The following is a 23,109-nucleotide window of genomic DNA, read 5'->3' as shown; positions in this document are numbered from 1 at the left end:
TCTCATGTGGGAGCCAGGGATGAGTTTTCCTTGGTGGTGACAGATGCTGAAATCTAATTTTATTCCACAAAAACAGATAAACAAGCAAACAAAACCCCCATACCTAAGAGCCCTGAGATATAAGGTAGGTAGAGACTTGTAGCGTTTCTGTATGTTTGCTATGTTCTGAGAAGTTAGATTTATGTTACAGCTTATCCTGAAAAGCTGTGGCTCGCATGTGCTAGTATGAAGCAGGGAAGAAAGCAATACTTTGCTGAAAATCAGGTTAAATTGCTAAAGCTTTCTTAAATTTAGGAAATTACAGTTTGCAAAAACTGCAGTAATATTAAGCTCTGTACCTCTGAGAGTCCCATGCACTACAGTTTCAGGCTGCTAGCCTGCATTATTTGCCTAAATAAGTTTAATTCTTATTGAAATAAATAGGTGAAATCAATACTCTTCTGCAGTCAATACTGCCGATGGCTCTTTATGGCACCCATGGGTGCCAAATGCCCTCCCTTCTCACCGAATGAAAATGCCTGTATGTGGAGGGTGAGACACTTGGTTCTCACAGAATCATGCTTTGATTTTAAAATAAATCTAATGGAGTACTACTTATACCTCCAGAAACCTGATCTAATGATGTAGTTCTGACCTGTTACTTCTGAGCTGTTGTGTTGTGTTGCCCAGTTTCCTGTTCTTCCATGTCTTTCGCTTTGATTAGTAGTAGTTTCACGTACAAAGTGTGGAGGTAAAATCATGGTTTTCAGACTGTGCTACAGACTCCATCCTGAGCCATCAGACAAGTATTTCATGCAGTGGCTATTTAATTAGAAGGGTTTGACTTTTTGCCTTTGTATGCACCCAGAGTGTTCTCTTCCAGGAGGCTGCATGAGGAGATCCGACCGGTAGGTACTAGGCAGAGCATCTAGCACTCATGAGTAGATGGGAAGGAGTTAAATGGGAAGGGAATGCTAAACATTGGCACTAAAAATGCTTTTGGCATGCAAATACCATGCTTTTCCTGACATAAATATTTTCAGAATAGGCCATTAGAGTTCAGGTATATAAAACCCTGCTTTTACTGGAAATTTTAATGTTGTAGTAAACCTAGAGATTTATAGTGAAGAACTGATGTCTGTTATCTCACTTTTATCTTTTTAACCAGCAGTTTTATAAATGCTATATCTTTGATCTGGCTTTTTCCATCTAGAGACTAAGCTATATACTCTAATAGGAAAGTCATTTTTAAACAGCTTCCCACACTGAACAAGCACGGTATTGTGGATCTGGCACAGAGATGTAACATGCCATTACCGCAGATATAGAACAATCTATTCAACTATTTTCCAGCTGGAGGAAAAGAAACCTTTTTATTACCAAGAGTAACCCTCTGGTAACAATGTGGCTTTAGGAGGGGATTTTGAAATTTATTTCCAAAGCTGTTTCCTCAGGGCACTGCACCTCAGGCTGCCCAGAGGGGTGCAACCTGCAGGGCAGGAGGGGGCTCGGTCCTTCGCCCATCACCCTGATCTCAGTCAAGTTCTCTCCTGCCTTTGTCTCCCTCAGAGCAGCTGAGTCACTTCCTGGGTTTAAATCTTGGCTTAAAAACCTCCTTCCCCATCCCCCTCTCCCCCCCAACCTCAGTGTACAATGGATTCTCTGTGGAGCAGGGAGGGATGCTGCACAGGGAGACGAGAGGTGGAAACACAATGTACTCTGAGGTCTGCTGTTTCACAGGTCCACCTGGAAATAAACCCCTCACCCCGGTGCAAAGGCGAGATACGGTAGTTAGAAAACATTAGCTGCAAAAACACACAACATCTATTTTTTATTATTTTTAATGTTGTTTTCCTCCCCCCTCTTTGCCTGGGGGTGATTGCTCTGGCAGTTGAAGAGGTGCCATGAGCAGCAGGAGTCGGGCTGGGATCGGGTGTCAGCAGGGATGCAAGAGGAAGAGTGTGAACTGAGAAAGCAAGATGGGCTTTTGCATGTGATCAAGAAATTGCCCCATAAAGCGGCATGTCATTCAGTGAAACTGTGAAACTTGGCAGATAGAGCTGATTTGTTTCTTTCACAAAATATCGAGTTACGGAGTCATAGTGTGTTCTGTCTTGCCCAGGTCAGAGGAAAAAAGATTTTCAGGTTTCTGGTAGGGGAAAAAAAAAATGAATGTTCCATGTCCTCCCTCTGCCCCATGTCCTAGTCTCTCTTACAACATCTTCTCTCAGAAATAAAGGTAAAAATCTCAGGAAATTTCCATAGCTTAAAAAAAAAAAAAAAAAAAAAAAAAAAAAAAAAAAAAAAAAAAAAAACCAACAAAAAAACAAACTTCTCAGAAAGGGAGTAGAAAAATTGAGTTTAGTTGACTCTCTTACCTCTTGATTACGGTAGACCCAAGAAAGGCTGGCATTGATCCTGACTGTATCCCACATTATTGGTATGGCTTTGGTGGAGTGGCTTGACTTCAGTGAGCCTTGGGTTCCCCCTAATAATGAATAGACAGTAGCTTCAAGAATCAACAAAGATGCATTGAAGAGAAACAACCTTAAAATCTTCAAGGTGGTTCACATCAGCATGTAATTGCCCATTAAATCTACATAGAGGAGGGAGAAAAAGGCATTAAAACCTGAAATAAATTAAAAAAAAAACATAAGAAAAAAGAAACAGGTACAGAGAATACTTAATTGGTAAGAGGATTCTATTGACCTCTTCAAACACCTCCTTGGAGCCAGGTAGCCCTTTCAACACGTTAGGCAGAGGCTAGATTTGTTGACACACTGATGAAAAAGAGTGCTTCCTGAGCATGCTTTACACGTGGGGTCGAATCAGCTGAGGCTGGAGGTTCCCAGCCAGACCGGTGGCAGCAGGAGCTGTTCAAATGCTGCCGTTTAAAGGACTGGTAGCAGCTTCAGGAGATGGAGCATATTTGAGCCCTGAGGAGAGCTTCCCTGGAGGGATATGGTGCACACCTGCCCTGCTCTGGTTGGGAGTTAATGCTTAACGCTCTCGCGGCCGCAGCCTGTGGCGCGTTCTTGGGAGGCGCTGGGACCGCTGAGTGCCTGGCAGGATGTGGCCCGCAGGTGTCCAGAAACAGCAGAGTGGGGGGTTTGGTTGGATGGTTTTTGTCTGGTGGAAAGAGCATAAATGAGTGAGAGAAACTAGGAGAAGTACAAGTTTAAGTCATTAAATGTACAAATGAAAAAAGAGAGCCAAAAAGAGAAAGCTCTTTACAAAATATAAAATTATGTTAAAGCATCAAGACGGCACAACATAAGGAATGTTTGCTACATGTTATTGAAACTGAAAAATCAGAGTATGGAATGAATTATAATTTAGCATAATCCATAATTTTACAGTTTTCATTTTGAATTATTTATCTTATATGATTTGATTAAAGATAAAACTGGCTGACAAGATCTCTAACATCTCTGCATGTCTTAATGTCAAATGAAAAAACTCCATGTTATAATTTTACCATATTAAATTTTTTATTTGTATTGTTTCTACATAGCTCCCTTTTATTTTTAAAGCATATTTCAGCTGCTCATTGTGTACATGCAATTCCATAACCCATCAGGCTTCAGTGTTGCCTCAGTACCTCTGATTCAGTAAATCAGATCATAGGCAGCATGCTGTCATATAATAAGGTGTCTGATCCTTATTACCAGTTTGTTGATGCACAGACTCCTTCAAATTGACCATTGCAACACATGGTTTCCCCTGAAACTAGCTGTGATAATTAGCGTGGCTCTAATGAGACAGAATGTCACTGATCTTGTGCTGAACTGTCGAGTATCGACGCTACGGATGGGAACTGTCAAAGCTTGCCATCTGTGACAGAGCTTGGCATATTCCATTTGCAAGGTAGAGCATGCTCAATAGACTGTTTTTAAACAAATGGTCCATTTCTTGATTAGGGCTCTGTGTTCTGTTACTGTGGAAGACTTTATATCATAGTTAAACTTCTTGCTTTTTTCCCCCCTTTTTCTTCTGCTGGGGTAAGCTCATTAGGAAATGAAAACATTAATGATTTTCAAACCAGTCCTTCAGTCATCTGTAAGACTTTTGGGGAGAAGTGGGGAGGGTCTGATCACATTTATTATTCTTCTTCCTTCCCTCAGTTATCTTAATGTATTTCTTCTAGGGCTTGCGATCCCACAAGCATTGAGGGGTAGGAATGGCATAGTTTTGAAGTATAGAAGAACAAAAATTAAAAAGTCTCAGGTGACGTGCAGCAGGAGCATGTGCACCTGGGATGAAAGATCGAACTGGTCAGGAGAGTCAGGCACCCAGGCTCCTGGGACTGGCCCTGCAAAATGCTGTGAAAAAAGTCCAGCGCTGCTTATCATTCCAAAATATGCTTTGTTGCTTTTTATTTCCTCCTTCTCTGGCAGACCACACAGGGCTTGTTCTGAAGAACATTTTCACTAATCTGATCAGGCAGCCAAATACGCCGGGAAAACTGCTTTAATGATCCCACTAATTACCTCAAGTCAATATGAACTGTATTATTAGACTGAGGGAAAATATTCCATTAGGTCTCCCCCTTGGGAGTTTCTCCGCTTTGTGATGTCACCGAAGCCTTCGCCCTCTCGCTTGTAATTAATTTTATTTACACACGCAGGCACGCACAAGGTCACACCTGCACAACCGGAGCTGGCCAGGGAGCTAGTGGCACTCAGGCTTAATCAGATCTGTCATAATTACCATTCTGCATGTTTCTGACACACGCTGTGAAATATTTCAATTTAACTGCCGCTACCAGCACAACCAGATGTAGTGTGAGTGTGGCTGCATTGGAAATATTATTCCTCAGGATAAACTCTCTCCTCCTCCTTTTTCCTCCCACCCCCTCTCCCTTTTACAGCTAATGTGGCACAGAAGCTGATGTATCCTGTAAATCTTGAATGCAGTGCTAGATTGATAACAGCAGATTAGACAGTTTAACCACAAACAGCTTGTTCATTTTTCACAAATGAAAACCACATGTGGTGTAACTAAAATTTCAGGCTTTTTTTTTTTTTCCCCTCCTCTTTGGTTGTTGTTTCCTTTTGTGTGTCAGTGTGTGTTAAGGTCTGCCTTTAGCTGTAAAGGGGTGAAATAAAAGAGTAAACATACAGGGGGAAGAGACACTGCTGTCTTTGGAGATTATTTGTCTTTGACCTTTATTAAAAACCTACCCTGTTTTGGCAAAGAAATCAGATACCGCACAGGGGTTTGTCACTCACTCTGAGACTTTCTAATCTCTGGAGTTTATGCCCATTTATTAAAGAAGTGATCCTACCGTGCTGGTTTTCAAAATAACATGCCAGCAAACACCTCACTTTAAGAAGAGCTTCTAACCACAAAATGTAGCCTTCACTGCTACCTAAATTTAACAGAAATAAAATTTTCTGGCAAAGTTTTTCACCATGGATTTTGTCTCCCTGCTAACCCTTCCCTGTACCTCTTCCTTTTGGGAAAAGATTATTTTTAAAAAAGAATCCTCAAAGTCTTTAGAAATTTTTGGAAATGGAAAATTGATCATATTTTTATTAAAACATTCCCATATTTATTTTGAAAACAGATTATGAAAAATTAAATATTTTCTTATGCAAACACTTTTTAGGAAACTAGAAATTTCTGTAAATTGTTTTGGGTTTTTTCATAAGTTCATTTTTTCAGGTAAATTGTTCAGCTTTCCCTAATTAAACAGCCATCAGTACTTGGTAAGGTGGTTTTTTTTAACCATCTACTCTTTAGTAGATCACAGTTGGCTAGTTTACCTACACAGAGAAAAAATCTATGCTATTTTGAAAGTTTTAATTATAAGACTCTAAAATAATTTTTGCAGCAAGGAAAAAAAAAAGTAAGTGTGCAGAATGGAACTGAGCAGATTCTCCGAAAACTGTTCCAGGTATTGTCAGGCAGGAGGAGTGGAGCAGTACATGGGATATAAATTCATCAAATCTAATCTGTAATAAGGCTTCCAGGGGAGGTTTAAAAAAAAAAAAAAATAAAGTAGCTTTAGTAAGAGGTTGTTTTATCCATTGGCAGTGATTTGTGATGCAGTGGCAATATTGAAAGTGCAAGAGTCAGGGAGCTAAGACTCAGTTTGAAGTCAGTCACATGAAGGTGAACAGGACAGGTTTTGAAAGCTACTGAAGGTGCAGTTTGTAGCAGGAAATTTGGCTGTGTTGATGACCCCCCAGGCTGCTGCAGACAAGGTTAAAGACCCATGCTCATACCAGTTGGCCAGCAACTACTGACTGCATTTCTGACTGCATAACTAGTTTCCCAGATCTGAGTTGGTTGGTGCAGGTGTGCCATCAGTGTCCCTCACTGATGGCAGTGCCATCTCCATTAGTGACTCCCCCAGGATCCGTGCAGGCCCCCAAAAAAGTGAAAATCTTATTCTGGAGGAGCAGCCAAATCCCTGGAAGTGCTGTGGCTGCATATATCAGAAAAATAAGTCTGAAGTAAGATGAAGAGGAGGACAGGAAGGGTTCATATTGGATGAGGCAATGCTGAAATGAACTGTCAAGATTCTTGCAAAGATCTGGAAATACAGCATTCATTTCTCCAGAAAGCTATTCAAAAAATGTCACGCAGTTGGGAAGCACTGGATTGCCAAAGGAAGAAAGTATGGCACCCTCTGCCACCTCCTCTGAGCCTTTTATTTTTAGTTTTTCTCTCTTAGGTAGAGGTGTTCTGGTTCCTACACTCCAGATGTGTGAATCAGTTCTTCCCCAGGCAGCACCTGCTGTCTGCCTGACAAGAGGTGCTGTTTCTGGCAGGATGGATTTTCTTAATCTCTCTTCCTGCTTTCTATACCCTCACCTTCTGTTTTGTTTTTATCTCACCACCTTCTCTTATTCCTCTCAATATGGCTCTTTAAGTTCTCGTTGGACTTTTCCCACCCCTTCCTGTCCCTTAAACACCCTCACCACCCACTTTTGCTCCATCTGCCTTTTTATCCTGTCCTACCCCTGTCCCCTGCCTGCTGGAATCCCACCCCAGGCACATCCCCACACACACCATGACTTTATACACGTATTCCTTTGTGTGTGGGGCACAGTGTGGGCACTCCATGCCCTTGGCCTTTGCTGGACTGGTCACCAGCACTGCTGGCTTTTAGGGTGAAGCATTGTTCCTTTCTCTGCATGGTGACACAGATTTAGCCAGGAAAAGAGCCATACTCTGATTTCTCAGGTTGCTTGTGCCTTCTGTGAGCATATACTAATTCAGGAGGTTTTTGAAGATTGAGTATATCAGTGTTTTTACTATTAATAAAAAGGGGGAAAGTTTGAGTGAGCTGTATGAGAGTTAACTAGGGGCATAAAAGAAAACAAAGCTGTGGTGGCAGAGGCGAGGAGGAGGCTGAGGAGTTAGCGAGCAGCCTGTGGTTCCCGGCTGTGGGGGAAGCAGGGTACCAAGTAAACAGCACAGAAAACAAAGGCGAGCTCAACCCGTAACTAAACAGGAAATGACAGGGTAGAATTCCTGCTGAAAAACCGAGAGCTGCTAAATATGTAACTGCCATGAATAAAGGCATCTTGTGCAAGCACAAATATACAGTAACAGTCCAAGAAGTAATTTGTTAAAGGAGTGACCAATTACAAATCGGGTGAATGGCTGCTGGGCAAAGGCAGGAGTAAGAAATAACAGATGTGTGTTTTCTCCCCTAAGCTGTGGAATTCAAAACACATTACACTTAAAAGAATGTTGGAGGATTTCTAGGTGCAAGGTGAGAAAGGAGATGGTATTTTGTTCCAGATAAATTTTTATTTCGCTGTTCCTAATAATTTCGCATTGCATCTTTTTTTTTTCCTTCAAATTCAACCTCTAAGTCAAACTTCAGATTTTTGGTTATGTGTTAGCCTGAACTGTTGGCATCTATTGAATAGACTAGAGCAGGCATGCAGCTAGCTAAGTGGGGAAATTTCCAATTTGCAAATATTTATCTAATTTCAAATCTGCCAGATTATATCTGAAAGCACATTGTTATTCAGGGGGCATCTCATTTTTATTCCTGTGCAGTGTTATGCTCCCTTATTTCAGGATGGAATTTTAGAAGCATATAAATATATGATATTTATGACTAGATTTCTAGAATCTTTGTAAAGCAAAGATGTTTGGACTGAGAAGTCCTTAGCAGAATTCCGTGAACTTAGCAAGAATGACACACATAGCAGTTAACATCTGTGGCTTTACTCAAGTGACTGGTTATTTTGCTGAGCCTGGTGCTTAGCATCTTTAGTACCTGTAGCATGCGATGCAGGAAGTTCCCCCTCTTTATGTAAGACTAGTTATTAAAAAAAAAACAATAAAAAACCCAAAACAAACAAACAAAAAAAACCTATGAAAGGCTTGAATTAGTTTCTTTTTTTTTTTTTTTTGCTTTAAGGAAGCCAATTTGCTTCACCTCCAATACATCATTTGCTACTCCTATTTTATATAAGGAGTCTAAAGGGATTGATATTTTTTACCTGAGGAACAGGATGGGAGGGCTCAGGGCAAGAGGACATGTGCTGCTCCCTGCAGTCCCTGACTTAAGGACAGAAGGCACTGCTGAAACTGCTGTCTAGAAATACAGCTGGGACTGGGACTCAGCTGGGCTGGCACTCTTCTTGGCCATTGAGGAAAATTGTAACACTAAGAACTGCTCTCTCTAGGAACTTTTCCCTTGTGGCTGTTCTTGACCTCATCCTGATGGCAAACTACCTGGAAGCACTCTTGTGTTGGTTCCCACCCAGGAGAGAGAAACCTGATCTCTCCAGCTTCCCTTTTAATCCAGCTTTCCTATTATTTTAAGTTTCTGCCGCAAGCAATTGTTCTCCAAGTAAGGGTATTTTAGCTTTCTGAGGATTTCACTGCCTTTCTTTTTCCATGGGCAAGATACATGCTTCTGTCTGCTCCCTTCTCATTTGCTGGGAGGCATTGAACTCTCACAGGTGTGGATTTTAAAGATTTTTTTTTAACTGTTTTGAGATAATGAACGTTATTAATTTTCTGACTTGCTGTGGTTAACAAAATCTGGAGGAAAGTGAGAGAAAAGTTTCTTTTCAATTTTCTTAAGACTCCCTTCACCCTTGGCTTTATGAAGGCATTAAGTGTTCTTCACTGTGAAACTGAGAGCCACAGAATCCAGCTTAACTGCAAGAGATGAGACATTTTCTCAGAATATTTAAATGTCTAATTCAAGTCTATATGAAAGCTTTTAGTTAGGCTGTGAAAATTTGAAGGAATGTCTGAAAATGGATTTGAGCTCTGTGTGTTTTGGAATGATGTCACTTGTTGGAATATCTTGTCAGCTGAACTGCATTTACAATGAAGTCCAAATATCTGTGCGCCTGTGATTCCTCAATGTGTGGTAGATCTTTCCCTGATCCGAAATGAATTCTGGAAAGAAAAAAACATGTGACAAGAAGCCATGAAATTAAATTGCTCCATCTGGGAAATTATAATATTTTAAAAAATATATGTATATAACAACATGATGAGTTAACATATAAGTAATTACAAAAGTGACACTTTGGCCCAATGGCTCTTTTACTGGAGGTCTTTTCCCCCAAAGCAAATGTTAAATCTCTTTAAGGAATGTAGTAATAAACATTTGGTGTTCATTGTAAATTGATAGTAGTAAAAAAGATTTTTAAAATTGCCAGGCTCTTTCTATTAAAGACTCTTCTCTAACTAAACTGCAGATATAGCTGCCATACAAAATTGATTGCATGTTTAAGAAAAAATAAATGTGGGCTGTTAAGAGTCGTGGTTGAATTTAGGGTTGTATTTACTTTCAAGGGACACATTGATATTGCAGTGAAATCAGTACTTCTTTCTGCTTAAATAAAAGATAAAGGGCTGATATATATTATCAGTCACCCTCTGTGAAACCCATTGACCCATTTTATATGACTGTACTATAAAAAAGTAATGTACCAGACTAAGACTGGCTTATTTAATAATTAGCAGGTGGTTTTTCTTTCTATTTTTTTTAAATTATTGTTAAGTCCATTTTTGTCAGATGTTCTCTTACGCTTACAATGCCAATTGAATCAGGTGTGTGTGAAAGAGGAAGGATCTGGAGGACAGGAAGGTAGAGTAAAGCTGCACTCATTTTTTTTACATCTATTACTTTTTTCTCTTTTTGCATATGAATGTAGTTGCGTTTTATATAAGATTTTCAAAGGTATATACATTGTGGTTTTGATGAGGGCTTGTGCCTATCTGTCATTGCTGGGTAATTGAAGGCAATGTTGTAAAAAAGATACATTTGAATAGGGGAAAGAAAAGGTGAAGGAAGCTGAGAGCAAAGAAACCAAGCTTGGGAGAAGCCCTTAATTTAGATTATTGAATTTCCTCTCTACTCAACTAAAAAGTAATGATACTTATGTTTTCAGTCAGGTCTAGAGTTACAGGTTAGGTTTTTTTCTGTCCATGAGCTGGTGGTGTCTGCAGTGCTCATACACAGGGGACACATGGACCAGTTTTGATACAACCTCATTCCTTAATATAGGTAGATTTTGCAAGCCCTGGCTTTTGGCCTCTCACCATGGCTCTGTGTAGAAACAGAGGTGTGGTAGGACAGACAAGGCTGTGGGAACAGCAAAACAGCTCTCCACCTCATTTTGCTTCTGTACTTGTTTGATGCTTGCCATTGAATTTTAGAGGTTGCTTTAGCAAGTTTCCCTTTCTCATTTATTTGTTTGGATGTTGACAAGAATAGAAATATGTATTTAACTTTGAAATGCTGCAGCTAGGGAGAGGAAAAGGCAGAGGAATGAAGAGACATTAATAAAATAAGCTAAAATATCACTTCTAGGTATTTGGTCATTTGATTTTCACCACACAGACAAAAGGTGGAGGTACCATGCAGACAGATGGTGTAGCTGAATAATAAGGTTGGATAAGAAGGTTAAGGAATGGCATAATCTGTCTCAGTATTTTTCAAAGTTTTTTTTCTGCCAGTGAAGTTTACCTTTCTTCTGAAAAGCCATATGAGGTTGTGGGGTTTTCAGTTTCAAATCTCATCTATGATGATGGTAGATACAGATTTACTTAAAATCCACATCTGGCTTCCTTTTTCAACATTCTAGTAATGAAAGCCAGTTAAATAGATGAACCAGGAATATCTGGAGATAAAGAGACAGATTCAGGTTTCAAACTTTCTCTGATTTAGGACAATGCTCAAAGGCAAAGCCTGAAACTTAAGGCTGATTAGTGTGAATAAAATACTAATGCAACCATTGTTCTGGGTACATTTATTATCACTTTAGGCCACGTATCAAGAAGAGAATTCATATTCTGGTATCTCTACTCATCTTCTTGAACCAGCTGAAAATGAGCTTTTGCTTCCTAAGTTCAAGATGCACTATTTTCTTAGAAAAACAGGGAAATCCCAAAGTATTGAATATTCACTGCAGTTTTTAAAATTAGTTGAAACTATGAGCCTCACAGAAGGAAATCAGTGCTTAAAATTTCCTAAAAAAATAAGCTAAAATGAACTCTAACAAATGTTTTGGTCAGTATCAAAAATTGCTAGGTCCGGTAGGTTATTAGTTATCCCAGTTCTTTATAAAAATACCCAGTGGCTTTTCTTTTAATAGACTACAGTTCTTCTGTGAAGCACTTAAGTCTATTCAGCTTTGCATAGGAGCTAGCCAGTACACTTTATGTATTTTAGGAAAGATAAACCTGCAGTCAGAACGAATTTTCCTACAGCAGGAAATTCCAGAATAACATCTAAGGGTAAAAGGACTGCTCTTGTCATGTCGGCTTGTTCCCACGTCTAAACCCACAGGTATTTCACACAGAAATAAGTCAGATTTAAGGGATCTTAGCATGAAAATGAATTTTGAATTAAATGCTCTGTTCTTACCCTGCAGTGGGTGTTCCCTGATTTCCCTGTTCTATTTTTTCAGATAATGTAAATCTAGCACAAACAACATTTCCCAGAGAAAATAAGTAGTGTCCATTGTTACTTACTGGTCATATTTGTTTGTGCTGAAGTGACATTTGCTTATTTTTGCTTCTCAATGCCATATGCATGAGTTTACTCATTCAGAACTCCCTGAATTTTTGGTCCTGTCCAACACTGTGAGAAATCTCAGTTGAAGGGTTTAATGCATTTTCCAATTAATGTGTAGGGGAAATTTGGCCTTATCAATTTAAATGCTGGAGATCCTTTCATTGCATTATGGAAGAATCTTCTCTAAGCAGAGATTATTCTTAAGAACTTCATAACATTTAAAGGTTAATATGTTAGGTAAAGAACAATATCTTAAGACAAACATTTTTATTACAGGACATGAAGGGATAGTTCTGATTAAATTACACGATTATTTGAATGGGAAAGAAGACAAAGTGCATCATTTCTTGCCCTCAACTTTAATGCCTTTAATCAAATAATGACCTTCTGGAAATAGTTAATTTTAAGCATTTGGAAAGATCAATACCACTTTGCCACCAAAAAATGGCCCAGATGATGAAATTTGATGTATTTAAAGTACCATTTCACCCTTTTAACCTAGTAAATAATTTAAAATGCTTTCAGTACTCCTTTGCTACCATTATGTATCTCACTCAAAGTCTTATGACTTTTCCAAAAGCAACCTTTCTGTGCAATGTGCAGCTTACAAGTTTAATACTAAAGACTAATACTATATGTGTATATGGTAGTGGTTGTGTTGGCCCTTTTTCTTCCCTTGTACATGTGGAATCTGTTGAGTAAAGAAATATAAGTATCTAAGATGAGTGCAGTCATTTGGAACAATAATGAGATTGTAAAGCAAGTTGGATGGCTTTTGAAGGGGAAAAAGTCAATATTTAAAGTTTAGTCCCTGAGTTCTTTTCCTTTGTTTTGTCTATAAGCTTTCCTGTTAAAGGTGAAGGATTTGGATTGCTCAGACAATTAAGAGCCCATTTTACCAAGTGTAATTTCATATCTGCGTTCTATAAACTGGAGTGCCTTCAGCATTGTAAATAATAAAAATTGCCCTCTATTAGCATGTTTGTGGGCAGATTAAAAACAGTCTTCATTAGCATAAGTAACACTTACAGATTCTTTTAAAAGTAGAAAATTATTTGTTGAATGATAAATTGCTAGCTTTCTAGTTAGTTGCTGAAAATGTGCTCATTCAAAATGCCTACTTTAGTTTAGTCTACAATTCTCAATTTTTTTACTTAGAAGTACTGTTTAATGGATTATGTACTTAGTCTTTGTTCACGGTAGATGCTGAAATGCAATTCACACTTTCTGCTAAAATGTTGGTATCAAATACCTCCCTATTTAGATTGATTTCTTTTAACACCATATATTTTTATTATACTATATGCCTCAGAGAATGATACAAAATAATCTTAAATATACTATAACCAAAAAATCCTGAGCATGTCTTAGCATTGATACTCTAAAATATTTTCCCTTTTTAGATTTAAGCTACAGCCTTTCTAAAAAATGCTGAAGTCGTTGTTATTCTGTAAGAAATATTCATAATTCGGCAAATTATTATCAACGTAACAAATTAACCAAACAAGTTCAATTGCTTGACCTTGTAGCCTTCCCTTCTCAGACTAGATGTGTTTGTTGCTGATTTGGAAAGCATTGGCCAGAGAACATTTTTCATTATTGTAATGCTATCCTCTTTGATGTAATTAGGGCAGATATTTACACCTTAGGTGTAGATTTCTTTTCAATAATAAAGAATGGAAGAATATTTTATTAGAAATTCCATGTGAAAGAGCAGAAGATTTTTTTAAAGCACAGCAGAGGTCTGACTGAAAAGAATAGAATTTAGATACATGGATAAAATGCATGGACGCTTTCTTTAAAATAAGCATGCTCATGGGTATTGCAGAGCCCAAGTTTTGGCAGTTATCCTCTTTGCGCTTTTCCTGCAATAGTTTGGCAGTTCAGCTTTCACAGGTTTTTTTCCTTTAATGTCTTGTTTTTCTTTACTAAATCCCTATCAGAAAACCAGACAGAAGACTCTTATTTATTTTAAATATCTTAGGTTTAGCATCTTTTTTTTTTCACCATTTTCTTGCTTACTGTAGCAAGACCTTTGCAGATGGTACTTGGTTACTTGAAAGTGCATAACAGTATTTTCTTTGTAGCAGATGGATTTAAGACTTTTAGTTCCCAATAAATGTAGGTTTACAATACATAACTTTACAGGATTTGTGTTGTATATAACAGGTTTGAACATATTATCTCAGAATTCATCTGCATGGCATTTTCAGCTTATCCAGGGCCCATGCCAGTATTTTAAGTAATAGGGAGAGCATAGTGATTGATAGCAGCTAAAGGCGTGATTTTGAATAGAAACAAAGGTTTTAGAACAGAAGGTGTCAAATTAAACTTTGTCAGTTTGAAAAGTAGTAACATCCTGAAAGTTCTCCAAACATATTTACATGTGGCTAATGTTTATATTTTGCTTTGTACTCTCTTTATATTCAGTGTAATGTTGCCTGGCAAATTTACTCTGTTTTAAAATCAAGGTTGTTCCCAATGTCATTGCAGAGTTTTTGGGGGGTTTGCCTTTCTGCATAAATGCATCAACCTCATTATTTTAATACTGTTTTCTTAACAATGTACTCTATATGCTGCATAACCGGTTGTGATCTAATCTGATTTATAAATATTTCCTTATTATTTTGTGGTCATTTCCACTTCCTGTAAAACTATAAAGACAAGGAAAAAAGGAAACTAGGCAGAAATTGCTCTAGACTTAAAAAAGTATGAAAGGAGAAAAACCAGCCCTGTTACATTTGCTTGTAGATTCAGCTGCATTATGTGCAGCACTTCATTCCTTTTTAGATCAAATAGAAACAAAATTTATAAATTTTACAGAACTTAAAATTAACTGTTAGAAAAGTCTGGATTATTGTTTTTCCTAAATTTTGTGAAAACATTTCATGCTTTTTCATATAGGTGACTTTTATGAATGAGCTTTATTTCATGTACAGAATTTTTAACCAGAAGCTAAATGAAATACTTTTATTTTGAATTGTCTTGAACCAAAAGAAAGCATATTGGGATAAAGTTCTTACTCTCTTAACAAACTAAGCCCCTACAGCCTCTCTTGCTGTCTGTCCACTATCTCATCTGAGAACATTGGTGAGATCAGGTTTCATAAATATATACAGAAATAAACCAAAACTATGAATGACCAAAAAATTGTTTCTATCTTGTAACTGTAAAATAATTCAGTTGTTTGTTTCCATGTTTTCCATCAAATGTTTCATCAGAGTGTGTCTACTTCTTTAAAAATGTGCCAAGTCAATAGAGTCGTTTTGGTAGAACAGTAATCTTTTCTGTGTACCCTGTCAGAAGTATCTGTCTTCATTATCTCAAAATCCCTGAAAGGCTAGCAGAGACATGTTTCAGGTTACAATTCATCAAATAATTTTAGATAAGGCATTAGAAGTATTGTTTCAGTGCAAAAATTGAGAGAAAAACGTTGTAAATACAATGTTAGCTATCAGTAGTTAATAAAAATAAGGTCTGACCTAGTCAATACAGAAACAGAAAAGACAGTAAGGGCAGAAGGTATTTCTTAGTTAACAAAAACTGTTGCAAATATGTTTAATCAACAGAAAATGTTATTTCCTAGGAATTTTTTTTTTCTACTTGATATTTTTTAGTTATAAAGGTTTTCTACTGCCTTTTCAAGAAAAAACAAACCCTGTGATTCCCATGGTCAGCAGACAAAACATGTGCAGCTTCTAAATGCATGGTGCAACTTCTTTTCCAGCCTGTGCGTGTGCCTTGGAGAGGTATCGGGGTGAAGATAGGTTGTCTTGTCTTTTTTTTTTACGTCCACCAAACTATCATGATAGACAGCTCTGCTCTTTGTTTCACCACTTTAGAAAGAAAACCAACACTTTCAGTGTAAAGCAGTGCAGATTCCAGACAACCAAAGGACAATTTTTACACTTTAGCACGGGATGGTTTGTGGCTTTGGGGTTCTTTAATTAAGAATTTTGTAACTGCTCTTCAGTTAAATTATCTAGATTGGTTTATCTTCATCATAATTTCTCCTCCATCCCCAAGAAGCTGCCTCTGCTTTCTGAGTGCACCACTTTTAACTTACTGCAATAAATGAACACTGCTGTTGAGCATCATCCAGCACTCAGTATCCCCGTGGATGCAAGGTGAGCAGAGAGCCATAAGCAACACCTTGTTTTTGTTAGGGGCAGGGACAGCTCGCCCTACTAATACATTCCAGTGAGATTCCAGAGACCCTTGCTGCTGTTTTGAAAACATGCCATACAATTCCAGCCAGGACAGGCTGGGTGTTGTGTGCTCTGTGTGAAGGCATTTGGCCACATTTCCAAGTCATGTTGCTAAACCCTGGGGCAATACCCATCATCCCCACTTAGTGCATGGTCAAGGAATGGGGTGTGCTCCATCCCCAGGGTGTAGGGGAGCCCTGCTGCTGCCCCTGCTCTCCCCTGTCTCAGCTCCCTCCCTTGCACACCTCATGAGCACCTGGCAGATTTTGGCCCCATTTAAATTTTTGCTTTTTCAGCTCTGCTACCACCATCTCTATAACATTTGTCATTTTGATAGTTTCTTGGGGGCATTTTCTTCTGTGTCATTTGTTCAGTTTTTCACTTATATCCAAGCAAATATACTTCCAATTTTTATACACACTTCACTAAATATTTTCATCTACAATATGAATGCATTAACATTATTTGTATACTTTTACTCTTCCTGTTGTGGCAATATTTTTACACTGCATTTATTAACTATTAGCTAAAGATATGAGTATCTTCAAGAAAATACATATCCATATTGTATCTATGAGTCTATTGTATGTGTTAGTGAACCAGTCTGGATAAACCATTAATCCACTACTGGTACATGTAAAAAGGATCTAAAAGCTTCTGTACATTTATATTATTTGTTGATTCAATAAAATGTCGCATTATCTTTCCTACCATATTAAGAAATAAAACTGCATGGACCTATTTTGAAAACAGATCCTTGAAGCTAAAATAAAGGAAATATGCATGTTTTATAGATGTAATATTTTGTTCCTAAATTTTAATATATTAGAAAATTTCTGCTGATGTACACTGTCCTAGCTAGAGGGTTTGCATTCCTCTGTTAGAACTACCAGTGCACAGTTGAGAAAAAAATCCTCAATTAAATTTTAAGATGTAAAGAAACATTAAATTTTCCTGATGAACTCATACATCTCTTTTGGAAGCAAATTAGCAACTGCTTCAGTTCTTGCAGAGGATTCTGTAGCCACCTTCATATTATGTACCCCAAAGACTCATAGGCACATTGCTGTCCTTGACATGGAAATGTATAAAGGGTGTATCAGAAGCTAGAGCACATCTTCCTTCCCCCCAACCCCTAATAATCCTGTACATAAAACTGAGATTGGTTTATTTCTGGGTCTATGAGGACAATCTGGAAACAGTTATGTATCACTTGAAATAAGTTCACCTGCAGAGAAACCTCTACTTGTAGGAGAAATTAAGAAGTTATTGCTTGGCTGCATCTAGTCATAGGATTCCTGTCTTTTGAAGAGATATTAGGGAGTTCCTGTACTGCTGTGATTTACGTTAGGCAGCCCTACAGTCAAGCAAACAAATAGCAGCACTGTGGTGTGAGACCAAGGGGAAGATTCTTTCCAAAATGCCTGTGGTTGGTAAGGGTCTGTGGAAGGGATGGGCATTGGTGCATTGGTGTTTGCTTTAAGTCCAGTCTGTGCAGAGAAAGCCCTTTTGATCAGGTGAGAGGATGAGAGAATGCAGCGCCTCTAAAGTACATATTTCGCCCTCATTTTGCCTCTTGCAGTGTGACTAAAAAATACCTAATGTGTTGCTGGTTTTGTCTTCAAGGGGTGGCTCTGTGAGCTGTTACGTTGGAAAGAAGATCCATCACCAGAAAACAGGACCCTCTGGGAGAATCTCTCCATGATCCGAAGGTTCCTCAGTCTTCCTCAGCCTGAACGCGATGCCATTTATGAACAAGAAAGCAATGCAGTTCATCACCATGGTGACAGGCCTTCCCACATTATCCATGTGCCAGCAGAACAGATTCAGGTTAGTTTACCTTGGCCAATCCCGCAGAGCACTAAGTAAATAAAGCTTTAAACGGAGCGAAGGAAATTAGTGTTTCTTCCCTCCTGGTCAGGCTAAATGCAGGTCTCCCGGTGCAAGATAAGAGCGCGCTGCCATCACCACCGCAGTTCAAAGGAGACCGTGCGACCACCCGCAGTTCCTGCTTCGGTTCGCTGCTTGTTTGCTAATGTGTGTGGTGGTAGCGCAGAGGCAGCTCCGCGCGGGGCAGGGCGAGCCCCGTGCTGGCTGTGCCTGGCTGGACAGGCACCAGCGCCAAAAGGCAGGGGTGTGTGGCACCGGTCAAAGGTCTTCCTTCCCAGCAGATCAGGAGGATCTTGCTGTGCTCCTGTTTGAAAACCAAGCAAGATCCCTCAGCAGTGGTAGCTCGTCCTGGGTAGGAGTGAAGGGAAGGGGATTTCTCATCCCACTTGAACCCCAGCTGAGACTGGGGTGAGTCAATATTTGTTTGTTTTTCCTTCAGAGCCCCTCTCCCACCACCCTTGGGAAAGGAGAGCATAGAGGCGCTTTCCTACCAGGCCTGCTGACCGCTGGACCTTGGCTGGGTGCTGCTCCGCAGGTGAGCCGGCACAAGGGCACCATGTCAGGGAGAGACAGGAGGGCATGCAAGACCCACACCATGAGGCTTGGAAGAGCTGCCCTCTGCTTCAGGGCAGCCCCAGCGGGCCTCCTGCAGGAGCTGCACACACCCTTTTTTGCTGGCACAGGTGCTGCCAGCCGGGAGCGGAGCTGGCTGTTGTGCTAAGCTGTGTAGCCCAGGTTGTCAGTGGGGACTGCTGTCTCTCTGAGCTGGGGACTCTTTAATCACTTCTCACAAAAGGCCTGAGGTCACCCTTGTAACTGCTCCTTCTTAAAGGGCAGATATTACCCCACGTTTTTCCAGCCTCAGCTGAGACCCTGTGTATCACTTGTATTACCTATACAGAAAAATATTTACAAAGCTAGGAAGGATAGAGTTATCTCGCAGCCAGAAACAACACGAGTGTATATTAAAGATAAAGCAAACTGAATAAGACAATCCCTTAGGATATCAAGTACTAAAATAATTGTGAAAGCCTGGAAACTTGCTGTTTGATTTAGCAAAAAGAGAGAGAAAGATCTATATTAAGTAATAAAACAGCACTTGTTTGAAAATGTACATTGTTTTTAATAAAATCGCTTCTTAAGGGGATAAAAGGAGAAGCTTACGCACAGTATAAACATTCAACCACTATGCCACTTACTTAGATTTTCTTGCCTTGTTGATAAAAGTTGTGTGTTTGATCTCATAAATATTATTCACATAAGCAGTTGCATTGTAATCTCTTAATATGACTTGTAAGAGTAAGGATTGGGAGTTTGGGCCTGAGTTTTGTCTCTGCTGTTCTACATGGTAATTGTTGTAGATGCATAAATATGTAGCTCAGACTCAAGTTTTCAAACTGTATATATAAAGCCTCCAGTCTTATAAGTATTTAATGTGGTGGGAGTAGTCTTGAATCTCTTCAGGACAGGAGCCTTGAATGGGACTGCTCACAGACCATAAAACATGGAAAGACCTGAACAGGGATGAGGAAGGAGCCCCTATTCCAGGGCATTTGTGTCAGATCTTAAAATATGAAGATTACTTAAAGCAGTGGCTTCTAAACCAGTTGCGGATATTTGTGTGAAGTCTCCACAACCACAAGAGTCCCTATGAAGTGGACAGAATTACAATCCCTCCAGTATTTGTACCATTTGTACAGGATTTTGTGCTTCTTAGGGTCTCAAAGAACTGCTACTAGAAGCCTGGAAGCCACTACCAAAACACAAACATTGTTGAAGGGAGACTCTCAAAGGGAAATAAAAAGCAGTGATAGCAACTGCTTGTTTTGCTGTGGTTGTTTTTTAATAATAACTGGTGGTTTGTACCATATGACAAGAAATTTGCTGATCCAAAATATCTTACTAACCAGTGCTTCCTGTGCTGTGCAGCAAAATAATTGTCAACACAAACAGTAGCTGATAAATTTACTTTTGATTGTAAACATGATCTTATAGTGTACTGTACTCTGGTGGTAGATGAGAAAAACATTTCTATCCCTAGGGCTCGGTGCCTCACCTTTTAAGAATGTTTCTGAATCCATGCTTGCAAAACTTCATTTTAAGCTCTTGTTAATTATTTACATCATGACTTGCTTTATCTTATTCTTCTGATGTGCATATTGGCTCATTTTTATTGCCTGAGTTTTTGGAATGCAGCATGTTCCCTTCTAATAATAATAGTGCAACTTATTTAGAGCTTTGCATCTTAGTGCTTTATAAATATTAACTAAATAATCCCCAGCACAAACACAGAGGCAGGTAAATAGGTCTGTTCCCTGTTTATTTGTTAGGATACAGGCAGTGCAGGCCTGCTCAGAAAGTACAGGCAGAAGAGGTCAGATCCAGAAGGAGAAACAGATTTCCTACCTCCAGATCCCTTTGTCCTTGCTGAGGCTGGGTTTGACAGCGCCACGTTAGGCACTTCCAGCCAGCATATTCTGTTGTAATATTTGCAAGTTTGACAAGACTTCAGTGCATGCTGAGGTCAGATCAGCAGTGAGATATTTCTGTACTTAAAGAGATAAAATGCTCCCCTTCCCCCTGACTCCCCAGCCCGTTCGTCTAGCTATTGCTAGAGAGTTGCAGCCCTTGTTTTTGGGCAGCAGCTGCCGTTGCTGGCAGAGCTCCGGCACGTTTGCCCTCATCTGGCACTTTTCTCACTTTGCCCTTGCTACAGTTCTGGCTAAGCTGGTCAAGTTAATCCTATACTATGTCATTTAGCATTTTGTCTTGTCTGCAGTTGACTCATGGAGCATGTTCATTAAAATTTGTCAGCTAAACCGCACCGATGTTGTGTTGTCGGTACTTTTGGTCTGGCAAAGCTACGGTGTTCTTTTTGTTCTTTCTTTCTTTTCCCTTCCTTTTTTTTTCTTTAAACTTACTAAGCCTTTGTTTCTAGCTCTGCAATTTCTTCCCCCTACTCCCTCCTCAGGATTTTCTCAGTAACAAAATATGAGCAAGAATACATGTACAAAAAAATGCTGTTCTTTGTCTTGCAGCAGCAGCAGCAGCAACAGCAACAACAGCAGCAGCAACAGCAACAACAACCAGGTCCCAGACTACCCCCAAGGCAACCGACAGTAGCATCACCAGCTGAATCTGAGGATGAAAATCGTCAGAAACCCCGACCGCGAACAAAGATTTCTGTTGAGGCCCTAGGGATCCTACAGAGTTTCATACAAGATGTAGGCCTGTATCCAGATGAAGAAGCAATCCAGACTCTCTCCGCTCAGCTTGACCTGCCCAAGTACACCATTATCAAGTTCTTTCAGAACCAGCGATATTATCTCAAGCACCATGGGAAGCTGAAGGACAATTCTGGTTTGGAGGTGGATGTTGCAGAATACAAGGAAGAAGAGCTGCTCAAGGATTTAGAAGACAGCATCCAAGACAAAAATGCAAACACGCTTTTTTCAGTTAAACTAGAAGAAGAATTATCAGTAGAAGGGAACACAGAGATTAATGCTGAATTGAAAGACTGATCTAAAAGTATTATTTTCTTTCAACAGTGCCGCTGGTATTTACTAATGAAATGAAAATTCCATCTTGTATTGTGTCAAAAACCCTTATTATTCATTGTTTGGCCAATGAATCTTCCAAAACTTGCACAAAAGTTGAAAAAAAGGATAATGCAGACTGCACTAGATGTTTTACTCTATTTTACAAACTGCTTCGCAGCAACAGATGAAGCGTTGAGGATTGTTTGATATTAATTTGTGTTCACTGGATACACTGTGAGTGTACCCAATAAGCATGATACCAGTGATTTTGATTCTGGAGCCTTCAGACAAGCATTACAACTTTTGTGATTTACTGTTTTTCGTTTCTGTTTTGTTCTTGTTTTTTAATTATTACTGTAGCACTCCACACTTGATCTTTGAAAAATCACATTTATTTAAAAAAATAAAATAAAAAGAGTTTGTAACTCTTGTTCTATTGTATGTTACAAAAGAACTATAGACTGTGGAATGCAGTTTAAAGATAACATATGCCAACAAATGCCTTGTATTATATGGCACTGCCGTAATTCAGATTTGTTTTCTTTTGGAAATAAAGGTCACTGTATTTTTTTTTTCCATTCTCATTGTTACATGGTTTTAGAGAAAATGAAAAAGAAAATGTGAAACACGATTTAGTCCTCATTATTTATTTGTAGATCCTGCAGCATCATGTTGTAATTAATTTTTTTGGAAGTTTCCGTTAAATGTAATATTGCTTCTCTTGTTACCATACTGATTTTTTTTTCTATTTATAAATGTATTTTGATGGGCAGTAAAACAAAGTGTCTTAAAAGTTTTAAATAGAGAAAATGTGCTTTACACAGTTGCCTATAAAAAGTGCTCTATGTTATCCAAGCAATTCATACTATAAGCTTCACTCTTATTGTTGTATGCAATTTTTACTATCATGCAAATAAGCTTAGGTAAATAAAACTAATAGATCACCTTAGAAACTTATGCAATTAATGTGAAAATAATTGATGTTTGCAATGTGTCTTCCTTTGGTTTACAATCAATTTTAAAGCTACAGCTGTATAAATTTTCTGTATAAAGGTGTATTTCTTTTTTATGAGTTTATTGCTATGAAAACACCAGTTATTTTGTTACAGCTGGCTGTTTTTATAAGTGTATCACAATTTTCTTTATGCAGAAATGTTCTGACTAGGAGTGGTTATTGACTGTAACTACACAATTAAAATTGTTTGTATGGTATGATATGGCAGGGTTTGTCTGTGTATGTGTATATCTGGGAGGAATAACTTGTTCTTAGTGCACATCATACCTTCTTGCCACCACTTTGTTCTCCTTTAAAATCACAGGCAGATTTTTTTTAATGACCTTCTTAAAATTTGAATTTAGATAACATACTTCAAAAAGAAACACAGTTTGGTTATGAAAATCATAACCTGTCTTTTCTTGGTTTAAAAACTTGCCTGCCCAACAGAGATAGCAGGATATTATTGAGTCAGAAGGCTATCAG

At 38.8% G+C, this 23,109-nt stretch overlaps 1 protein-coding gene across 6 annotated transcripts in view; it reads left to right on the top strand.

Annotated features, from left to right (window-relative positions):
- SATB1 (SATB homeobox 1) overlaps nucleotides 1-22,843 on the top strand; it is a 73,887-nt gene extending 51,044 nt beyond the window's left edge. For 3 of the 6 annotated variants that reach the window (XM_041411516.1, XM_041411515.1, XM_041411513.1), the window contains 3 exons: nucleotides 17,827-18,030; nucleotides 18,530-18,625; nucleotides 21,129-22,843. In XM_041411516.1, the coding sequence (XP_041267450.1) occupies nucleotides 17,827-18,030; nucleotides 18,530-18,625; nucleotides 21,129-21,611 (783 nt within the window). In that variant the 3' untranslated portion in view covers nucleotides 21,612-22,843. The remainder of the gene's footprint in view (nucleotides 1-17,826; nucleotides 18,031-18,529; nucleotides 18,626-21,128) is intronic. The other 3 variants (XM_041411517.1, XM_041411519.1, XM_041411518.1) reach the window with 3 other exon arrangements.
- The last annotated feature ends 266 nt before the right edge of the window (nucleotides 22,844-23,109 follow it).

Source organism: Onychostruthus taczanowskii, unplaced genomic scaffold (genome assembly GCF_017590055.1).
Source record: "Onychostruthus taczanowskii isolate IOZ18803 unplaced genomic scaffold, ASM1759005v1 scaffold36, whole genome shotgun sequence".
Lineage (NCBI taxonomy): Eukaryota > Metazoa > Chordata > Aves > Passeriformes > Passeridae > Onychostruthus > Onychostruthus taczanowskii.
This window is presented reverse-complemented; position numbering and strand designations above follow the sequence as displayed.